This window comes from Peromyscus leucopus, chromosome 6 (genome assembly GCF_004664715.2).
Source record: "Peromyscus leucopus breed LL Stock chromosome 6, UCI_PerLeu_2.1, whole genome shotgun sequence".
Lineage (NCBI taxonomy): Eukaryota > Metazoa > Chordata > Mammalia > Rodentia > Cricetidae > Peromyscus > Peromyscus leucopus.
The window spans coordinates 34437536-34448530 of NC_051068.1; the positions used below are offsets into that span (position 1 = coordinate 34437536).

The 10995-nt window shown below is 44.5% G+C and overlaps 1 protein-coding gene across 1 annotated transcript; it reads right to left on the reverse strand.

The window, feature by feature from the left end:
* Nucleotides 1-618: 618 nt before the first annotated feature.
* LOC114695874 (regulatory factor X associated protein) lies at nt 619-6026 on the reverse strand. Its single transcript, XM_028873369.1, is given in 4 exon segments — nt 619-2122; nt 2871-2978; nt 5368-5571; nt 5574-6026. Coding segments are annotated over 4 exon segments (621 nt in total). The 5' UTR covers nt 5772-6026; the 3' UTR covers nt 619-2011.
* Nucleotides 6027-10995: the final 4969 nt, after the last annotated feature.

Sequence of the window (10995 nt, forward strand, 5' to 3'; positions counted from 1 at the left end):
TATAGCCACATGCCAAAACTCATGGGTGTATAGAATGTGGGACTGTGGATGAGCTGCAACACATCTACTCTAAAGCAAAAACCTTACTAAGGATAACTTACTTTATCCTCACACTGGATAAAAATTTCCAATATGACAGGTAATAATTAAGTTGTATTGGAAATTATCCTAATTCCTATCTAAATTCATGAATGGGAGTCTACTTTACTCTTAATACCTTAGAGAAAGACTCCAAGCCCCTTGATGACAAGTATTTAAACCATCTCCAAGCTCTTAAAACATGAATCTAATCCCTTCGTTTATCTCTATTAATGTCACATTTTCCTACTTACTCTAGAATTGAAGAAGCATAACCTGGGTTATTTTGCTACAAAAGTTAACGAGTTCTGACAGGATACGCAACCCTTTGATAGGGCAATATGACACTGTCGCTACAACTGTGTTGGGCAGATTCATAGCTGTCCTGGGATGCGTGTGGTCCATGGGCTGCAGAATGGACAGACCTGGACGTCTAGAGAAACAATAAAGCTCCCAATACTGTAAGCACGGTACCAAATAGTAAATGATCTCCTCTATAGCCAGTGTGAAGCAACTAAAGAAATGAGTACAACAGACAAATCAAAGGTCAACAACTGCACTTTAATGAATAATTTTGGCAAAAGGTTTTTTTTTTTTTCCAGATATACAAGTACACAAGACAGAATGAAGAAAAACATCCTTTCCCCTGTGTTTTTGTGGTGGTGATGCGGGGGATTGAACCAACGGCCTTGCACATGCTAGGCAAGTGCTTGAAGGCCAAGCTGCATCCCCAGCCCTTTGAGTACTTATTGGAATAGCTTTAAGTTTAACATCATGTCCACTTCAGAACTTAGGAATCCAGCAACGAACACATTTCTGCAGAGCTCATCTTGAGACACATTATTAACCCACCCCTGGATACACTCTTGACATTTCATTCTTTATCTTATGTTTTTTGCCTTTTTCAAGTTTTCTTAGGAGAAAGTACAAAACAAAATACAAACAAAACCAAAAAACCAACACCCAGATAATCCATGACTCCTTTACCAGTCGTTAGGACTAAGTGTTAGAGTAGTTCAGTTTTGAAAACCACTGAGGAAATGTGGAGTGTTCCTCTATCTTCAGAATCTCTTTTATGGAGAGCATTAAGAATGAATAGAAGAACAACAGTTCTGCCCTGGCCTTGGTGGGCTGAGTACATCTAAACTGTTCACAACTTCAGTAGAGATGATCTGCAGCGGAGGTGCCCACTTTAATGGGTTCTTCTCTAGTTTATATGAGAAGAGATCAGCAACTGCTTCCTCCACAGTATAAACACACTTAGCTCTCACAGCTCCTGTCTTAACCATAAAGAAAGGTTATTACAAGAACCTGGCCTTGGTGCTCCGCCCTCAGGCTCTCACGGCAGCTGAGGCGCATTAATGGCGAGGTAACATTTAGCTGTGGGAATATCACAGACACTGAAGAACATTCGGTATTCCTGGCCCCTCACTCCAGCCTAGCTATGTTTAATGTCGCTAGGACAACCCAAAACACACCGCTCCTTTCCCATGCCTCCTGATGAGTCATGGTGCTAGATGAATTGAGATTACCATTAACCATGACTTCCACAGAAAGTAACTGCCTCACGAGCTTCAATTGGAACAACTGAAGAAAAACATTAAAAACTATAAAGGTGATTTTTTTTTTTCAAACTCATAGTGATCTGAAAGGATTAGATGCAAAAATGCAATACTTATTTATCCCCCAATGCACACGCACATTTACAGGAAAATGTTTTTTCTAACAGCCTTTCTCTGCTTCTATTTTTTTTTTTTTTTTTGAGAAAGGAGCTTGCTGTGTAGCCCAGGCTGACTTCAGCTCAGGTTGGCTCCGTCTCCCAGTGCCGGGAGTCCACCAATGGAATCCTGACTATCAGGGCATCACCTTTGGTATAAAAGTCCGCTCATCCATTACAGTAAGATAAGTCACACACAGTTCCCGAGCCCCTCACTCACACTGGTGCTCCTGGAGACTGCTGCTGTCTTTGCTCCAAAACTTGTTGATTTAATAGCTGCTGCTGTTTCTGTAAAAACTGGACAACTTCTGGACTTCTTAGTAATGACTTAAAGAGAAAAGAGGGAAAAGGATTATTAGCAGAATTATATTTTTGTTTGTTTGTTTGTTTGTTTGAGGTCAGGTCTCACCCTATAGCCAGAATGGCTGTGAACTCAAGGCAACACCCTGGCCTGAGTCTTTCAAGTGTCGGGATGTTATAACAAAGTATCAAACACACTGCCCAGTCTTTTATAATCTGTTGCTCCTATTTTTTCCTATGTCATTTTGTAGTTTAATTTTTAGCATTGTCCTTGTCTACATTTTTATATTGTCAAGTTTAAATCTTTTCTTCGTGATTCTTCAATATTATAAACCTCATTGTGAAATCTTGAGATAAAAATCCAAATTCATTTTTTAAAAAATTTAGTAGTCTACCAAAAAATATATAGTAAATGAGTTAAATTATTTCTTTCCTTCAAATTATTACCAAATATTCCAATATTTATCAAGTGCTCCTTTCCTGATTGACTTCTGATCATTTTTCTATCAGTTTTATATCAGAGACCCTTATTAAATATTAGTAATTATATCTCAATACCATTACAGTACTATTCCATATATTTAGAGTCTGTTTTAAATCTCATCTTGCTCAAGGTGTTCCTTCTGTTGCAGTCCTGGGGGAGCGGGGGCATCTCCAGTGTGACCAGTGACGAGGCACTACATAGTTCTGATGGCCAGTGAACAGCTTTTAAAGTCTTCCAAAGGGAAAACAGTTCCACTGCAAACCAGCAGCCACTTGACGAGAAAACACTTACCAGTCTCTTCTGATTTAACACTTGTTCTAGAAGAGTAGGCCTTGCAGGGCGGTCCCCAAAAGATCCCGTCCTTTGTTTGACAATGGAGAGTATGCTGTCTGTACTTTCCTGGGATCAGGGAAAGAACATTTAACATAGTACCGTAATCCCCAACAGCAGGCATTTCAGTGAGAATGAACATGTCTTTGATTTTCCTCCTTTTGTTCGGTTTCTGAGAAACTTTAGGAAAGCCTTTTGGTAAGTCACAGGCAGAGTGCTGGCAATTAATTCAAAGTAAAACTCCTCCTCCCTGCAGGCTTTCCAATCTGGGTTCTTTAGTCTCCTGTAAGGTCTTAAATTGAAGATATTGGGCAGAGGGGAAGTTACCTGTCAGCTGTTTTCAGTATTACAGAAGAATGCCAAGTGAAACCAAATTCTCTTCATACAGAACAATCTAAGTCAAAACAGTCTGCCTGCACCAAGATCATGATGGGGAAACCTACAGAGACAACCAAACCAAACTAGTGAGATCTCATGAACTTTAGATCAACAGTTGTGGAGCCTGCATAGACTAGGCCCTCTGCATAGCAAGACCTGTGTAGCTGACCTGCTTAAGGGGCCCCCTGACAGTAGGATCAGAATCCATCCCTGGTGCATGAGCTGGCTTTTTGGAGCCCACTACCTATGATGGGACACCTTGCACAGCCTTGAGGCAGGGGAAGGGGCTTGGACCTGCCTCTACTAAATGCACCTCCCCATGGGAGGCCTTACCTGCTTGTAGGAAGGAATGGGGGGGGGGTTGGGAGGAGGAGGCTGGAGGGGTGGGAGGAGGAAAGAGGAGAATCTTTGATTGGTATGTAAAGTGAATAAAAAATTTTAATTAAAAATAGAAAACAAAAAAAATAGTCTGCCTGCTTTTGGACAATATAAATGAATTTGGAGGCAATCTATCGCTAATGAGATACTGGATTCACACCTGATTCACACCCCCATGAAAGGAGAGGCAGTAAAATACTGCGTATAGAAGCAAACTATGCAGCTTTCTGAGTAAACTGGCTGGAAAGGACTAAAAATCACAGGTATGAAATCACCAGTACAGAGCAAGCAGGCAAGTTCTGCAACAGCAACCTTTCCGAGACATCAAATCCCATCAAAGATTAGCAGTGCTCACTCCCAAATATGAAAGGATCTAAGTATTTAGCTTTTCCTCGAACAAAAGGATGTTGCTGAAGTTAAGTGAAATGTTCTGCTGTCTATAAAACCACAATATGACAATGAAAACTGGGAGAAACTTGACTAATGGTTGAATCTAGGGCCTTGCACATGCAAAGAACTTGCTGTACTTAAACAAAAATGCTTTACCATGAGGCCAGGCATCACATGGATTTAGTAGTGTTATCTTTATCTTGGATATTATCTTTCTTTCTTTTCTTTTTTTTTTTCTTTTGGTTTTCGACTTGGTCCACTGACTCCTGAGTTATCTATTAAAATATCCCATTCCCTCTTCATTATGAGATATTTAGCAAACTTCAGTTATAAAAATCTTCCACACATAGATGTTTTAGGTGTTCAAGCATTAAAAGCTATAGAAGAAGATTCTAATATCACAGACAGCAAAGACAATTTCTTCTTCTAACTCTTCCCAGAGTTACTCTTATTTATAGAACTGTTTGGTTCATGTTCACAATACATGGAACATGGAATGCTATATACAACTGACTTGACCCCAGACTTTGCATTTTGTGGGTTTAGGATGTTAATACCACAAAATTAAAGACACCTGTAGTAGAAGTAATTTTGAGTCATCTAGGTGAAACTTCCACAAATGTTAGGATTCCCCTTTCAAAAGGAATTTTTATGGTAAGGAGTCTTCCTACTTTTTGTGCGGATTCTTTTTTGTTTTCAACAGCTCAAACATTGAGGTGGATTTTGCTGAGTTTGAGCTGAAATGCACTCCAATTACAATTTTCACCTAACCAAAATAAATCTGAAGAAACACTGACTGGGCATTGTTGTAAGGCCCACAGACGAAGGGAGCCGAAACTTAAGCGAGGTGACTTAAGCGAGGTAAGTAACGGGCCCAAGTCCACACAGCTAGGAGCAGAATCTCAATTGCAGAGCACACTTGGCTTTTTACCTTCCCATGCAATTCAGACCAAGCAACCCCAAAGTGCTCTGTGACTCACCACTCCACTTACAATCCAACCTTTCTGGGGGGCAGGGGGAGGGCGGGACGTGGTGGCTAAGCAAAGGACAGGGGCACTAAAGTTACAGACAACCAAGAATGGACTAAGTAAACATGCAGGATGCCACAGGGTAGAGCCTAGGAAGGGGTTACTGACAAGTGGGGCAGGCACCTCCAAAGTGCCAATCTCAGCGGAGGTTCTCGCTGTCTGCTCACTTACCACCCGAGTGGAAGATGAGCCCACCCCACCTTGGGAGCAGGTTGGGGAGCCCCCGCATTGGTGTAGAATGAGGCTGCACCCACCTGCCCTGGCCCGGGGCCCGAGGCGCCTACCTCCAGCTTGACGTTGCCTGAGCTGGCCGCCGAGGCGCCGCCGGAGCCCTGGGCCTGGTCGCTCTTCTTCTTCTTGTACTTGTCCTTGTACATCTTGTTGCGGTGCTTCTTGCACATCCAGGGCTTGCGCTGCTTGGCCACCTGGCTGGTGGTCTCGCGGCAGCCCTCGTAGGTGCAGGTCTTGGAGCCCCGCCTGCGCGCCGCGCGCCGCCGCCCTCGGCACCCTCGTCCTCCAGCTCCTCGGGGCTGGCCGCACTCTCGCCGCCGCCCGCCGGGTCCGATGTGTCCAGCAGGTCGGCGTCGTCATCCCCTGCCTCGTCCTCGGGGTCCGCCGCCGCCGCCGCCTCGCTCCCCGCCGGGCCGGGCCTTAGCGCGCCGTCCGCGGCGGCCTCGTCCTGCCGCATCACTAGCACTGTCACCGGAGGGGCCGTCCCGGGACAAGCGGCGCCGGGCCCCGAGCCCTCGGACACAGCCTGAGCCTCCGTGCTGCCGCCAGAGTCCCGGGTCCGCCGCCGCGGCCCGTCAGCACCGGAGGAAGACAAACGCACCTCCCCAGCCACCTGCTAGAGACACCCTGGGGCCGGAGTCGCCGGCCCCCCACTGCGCCTGCGCGGCGAGGGTCTGCAAACCGGAGGCTTCCGGGCTCCGTGGGCGGGGCTGAGCAGCTGCAAGACCCCACCCACCCACCATCACCGACTGCGCCTGCGCGGTGGCGTCCTCTCAAGAGCCGTAGGACGCCAATGGCTCGACTAAGCGACCTGGTGGACACCCACTGCGCCTGCGCGGTGGCCGTCCGCTAGAGGGCGCAAGGCTCCGGCAGAGAAGAACCCGCAGGCTCCTGGGCGGGGCTGAGCGGATGGATGCCAGAAGCACCGAGTGCGCCTGCGCAGCCATCGTAAGCTAGTGAATGGTCCGCGGACTGAGTAGCTAGCGGGCTCCTAGGAGGACCGCGCCTGCGCAGCTGCGGACAGCTCGCCGCAGGGGCTCGGAGGACTGTGCTGACCCTCAGGATGGAGCACGTGCGGCTCCCGAAGGCGGGAGACTGAGGTGCCGGGAGGCACTTTCTGCCTGGCACCCACCCTCGCTAAAGGGTTCCAAGAACTTCTCTCCTGGAGCGTCTCTGGGTAAATGAAGAAGGTCCCGGAGAGACCCGAGGAGGAGTTTGAGAAACAGCTGGAGGAGAAGATGATTTGGGTCACACATCCCAGTCCAGCCCCATCCTGGAAGCAAGTCAGGAACATGGAGGAAAGCTTCCTGCCGGGCTCCTGTTCAGCCAGCTTTCCTATCTAGTCCTGACCCTCCTGCTTTTGTGACACATTCCCAGTAGTGGCATTGCTGGATCATGTGACAGTTCTATGTTTCTTTTCCCCACAAGTTCCACGCTGACTTCCATTGTGGATGCACAGATTGGTGTTCACACTAGCAGTGTGCGAGGGGTCCCTTTTCTCCACATCTTCACCACTGTAGGGTAAAAGGGCCAGCCAAAGAAAACCCACCCTGGCTCTGAAACCAGAGCTGGTGAAAGAAACCCACCTTGACCCTGAAACCAGAGCTAGTGAAAGAAGCACACATTGACCCTGAAACCAGAGGCAAATCTGCCTCTGACCAACTAAGCAGAAAACCAGCCAATCCCTGAGCAGGAAAACGAACTAATAATCCCTGAGCAGAAAACCAGCCAATCCCTGAGCACCCGATATCTAGCCAATCTGAGCTCAAGAACTGAAATCTGACCAATCCTCACCCTGTAGCAGGAATCTTAAAAGTTCTTATTAATAAAATCAAACCTGAGGCCAGTTATTGGGGTGAATACTGGAAGGTCAGAGAGACAGAATAAGCCACAGCTATCTCACCTTGCAAATTCCTTAGCTGGTCTTGTCTCCTCAGACTGGAGGCCTCTGAGTCCTCATCCGGAATGGGTCTCAGCTGAATTGCTGCTGGAAAGCCTGAAGCTTAACCAGCCACATGCTTAACCAGCCCAAAAACTTCTAGCCAAATGCCTCTAGTTTCTCGTCCTCACGCCTTATATATCTTCCTGCTTTCTACCACCACTCCCTGGGATTAAAGGCTGGCTTTCTGGGATTAAAGGCGTGTCACCATGCTTGGCTATTTCCAATGTGGCCTTGAACTCACAGAGATCCAGAGGGATTTCTATCTCTGGAATGCTAGGATTAAAGGTGTGAGTGTCACCATTTTCTAGCCTTTGTATCTAGTGGCTGTCTGTTCTCTGACCCCAGATAAATTTATTAGAGTACACAATATTTTGGAAAACACAATACCACCACATTTCCTCTCTTTTTGTCTAAAATTAAAAAAAGCTTATAACTAATACAAGAAAAACTATCTTCAATAAGTATATCCAATATACAGTCAAGATTACATTAACAATGTCTAGTCCATTAACATTTGACAGATCCAGACAAAAAACTCCATTATATATATTAACAATGTCCAGTCCAGTAACATCTGATAAACTCAGACCAAAAAATTTTCATTACTTATCTTATTTAAAACAAGTAGTTCCTTTTTAAAATTAGATTCCATAATCTCCCTTTTTATCTTATCATATCCATATTTTCTCTTTTTTCTTTTCATAATAGATTCATTAGTCTACCTTTTGTCATTTTTATATCTTCCCCTTTTTCTTCAGTGTAGATTCAATGATCTACCTATTTATCCTATTATTTCTTTATCTTTTTTCTCAGAGTAGATTCAATGATCTATCTCATATCTATATTCTCTTTTTCTTTTTGCTTTCTAGGGGTGAAGATATCTTTAGGGAATCTTGAAAAGAAAATTTTGGGTTAATCATCAAGTCCTGTATCATTTGTCCAGTCTCTGCATAATAGGAAAGTTCAGGGCTTGTTTCAAGTCCTTGTTTGAGTAGTCTGTCAGGCTGGATCATCTCAACTAGTCCTCTCGAAATTGTTCTGACCAGTTTGTAATCCAAAGTCGATTTTTCCATGGTGTTAATCGGCTTAATGGCTTTATCATAGTCCATGTGGAATCATCGTTGTAGGATCCTGTCATCTTTTTGAAGATTTCAAAGTCACTGTTAGGCGTGGTCATGGTTTCCTGCGGATTTTTTTTTTTTTTTTTTTTTTTTTTTTTGCCTCCTCTGTGGTTTGGAGCAATCATAGTCTGATAAATGTCTGTCTCTCGGAACCATGAACATTCTTCCCTAGAACAGAAAATCTTCACAACAATTTCTCCCCACCACTTGTCTTGCCAAACTTTTCCAAACTGACCTTTGCCCATGCTTTCTTGTAACACGATGGTCCTGGCAATTCTTCTCTGAACCAGCAGCAGTAAACCCTTCATCCCAGGTAGCAGCATCACCGCAGTCACCAACATGATGAGAAGGAGCTGGCAACGTGGAGCAGTAGCCACTGCTTCCATGGTCCACCACTGTTTGTGGCTCAGTCTGGGCCAAAGCTTCTCCCAAGCCTCCTAGGCCGGCTCAAACTCGGGATCCTCCTGCCTCTGTCTCCTTCAGCAAATCCTACCAGCGTGTGCCACCACCACCGGCTGAGTGTAGCTTGGGCCTGAGCTGGAGCTCACAAGGCCACAGGCAAACAGCTTTTTCATGAATTCGTACCACGAACGTTGGGCGCCAGATGTAGTAGGAATCTTAAAAGTTCTTATTAATAAAATCAAACCTGAGGCCAGTTATTGGGGTGAATACTGGAAGGTCAGAGAGACAGAATAAGCCACAGCTATCTCACCTTGCAAATTCCTTAGCTGGTCTTGTCTCCTCAGACTGGAGGCCTCTGAGTCCTCATCCGGAATGGGTCTCAGCTGAATTGCTGCTGGAAAGCCTGAAGCTTAACCAGCCACATGCTTAACCAGCCCAAAAACTTCTAGCCAAATGCCTCTAGTTTCTCGTCCTCACGCCTTATATATCTTCCTGCTTTCTACCACCACTCCCTGGGATTAAAGGCTGGCTTTCTGGGATTAAAGGCGTGTCACCATGCTTGGCTATTTCCAATGTGGCCTTGAACTCACAGAGATCCAGAGGGATTTCTATCTCTGGAATGCTAGGATTAAAGGTGTGAGTGTCACCATTTTCTAGCCTTTGTATCTAGTGGCTGTCTGTTCTCTGACCCCAGATAAATTTATTAGAGTACACAATATTTTGGAAAACACAATACCACCACATTTCCTCTCTTTTTGTCTAAAATTAAAAAAGCTTATAACTAATACAAGAAAAACTATCTTCAATAAGTATATCCAATATACAGTCAAGATTACATTAACAATGTCTAGTCCATTAACATTTGACAGATCCAGACAAAAAACTCCATTATATATATTAACAATGTCCAGTCCAGTAACATCTGATAAACTCAGACCAAAAAATTTTCATTACTTATCTTATTTAAAACAAGTAGTTCCTTTTTAAAATTAGATTCCATAATCTCCCTTTTTATCTTATCATATCCATATTTTCTCTTTTTTCTTTTCATAATAGATTCATTAGTCTACCTTTTGTCATTTTTATATCTTCCCTTTTTCTTCAGTGTAGATTCAATGATCTACCTATTTATCCTATTATTTCTTTATCTTTTTTCTCAGAGTAGATTCAATGATCTATCTCATATCTATATTCTCTTTTTCTTTTTGCTTTCTAGGGGTGAAGATATCTTTAGGGAATCTTGAAAAGAAAATTTTGGGGTTAATCATCAAGTCCTGTATCATTTGTCCAGTCTCTGCATAATAGGAAAGTTCAGGGCTTGTTTCAAGTCCTTGTTTGAGTAGTCTGTCAGGCTGGATCATCTCAACTAGTCCTCTCGAAATTGTTCTGACCAGTTTGTAATCCAAAGTCGATTTTTCCATGGTGTTAATCGGCTTAATGGCTTTATCATAGTCCATGTGGAATCATCGTTGTAGGATCCTGTCATCTTTTTGAAGATTTCAAAGTCACTGTTAGGCGTGGTCATGGTTTCCTGTGGATTTTTTTTTTTTTTTTTTTTTTTTTTTGCCTCCTCTGTGGTTTGGAGCAATCATAGTCTGATAAATGTCTGTCTCTCGGAACCATGAACATTCTTCCCTAGAACAGAAAATCTTCACAACAATTTCTCCCCACCACTTGTCTTGCCAAACTTTTCCAAACTGACCTTTGCCCATGCTTTCTTGTAACACGATGGTCCTGGCAATTCTTCTCTGAACCAGCAGCAGTAAACCCTTCATCCCAGGTAGCAGCATCACCGTAGTCACCAACATGATGAGAAGGAGCTGGCAACGTGGAGCAGTAGCCACTGCTTCCATGGTCCCACCACTGTTTGTGGCTCAGTCTGGGCCAAAGCTTCTCCCAAGCCTCCTAGGCCGGCTCAAACTCGGGATCCTCCTGCCTCTGTCTCCTTCAGCAAATCCTACCAGCGTGTGCCACCACCACCGGCTGAGTGTAGCTTGGGCCTGAGCTGGAGCTCACAAGGCCACAGGCAAACAGCTTTTTCATGAATTCGTACCACGAACGTTGGGCGCCAGATGTAGTAGGAATCTTAAAAGTTCTTATTAATAAAATCAAACCTGAGGCCAGTTATTGGGGTGAATACTGGAAGGTCAGAGAGACAGAATAAGCCACAGCTATCTCACCTTGCAAATTCCTTAGCTGGTCTTGTCTCCTCAGAC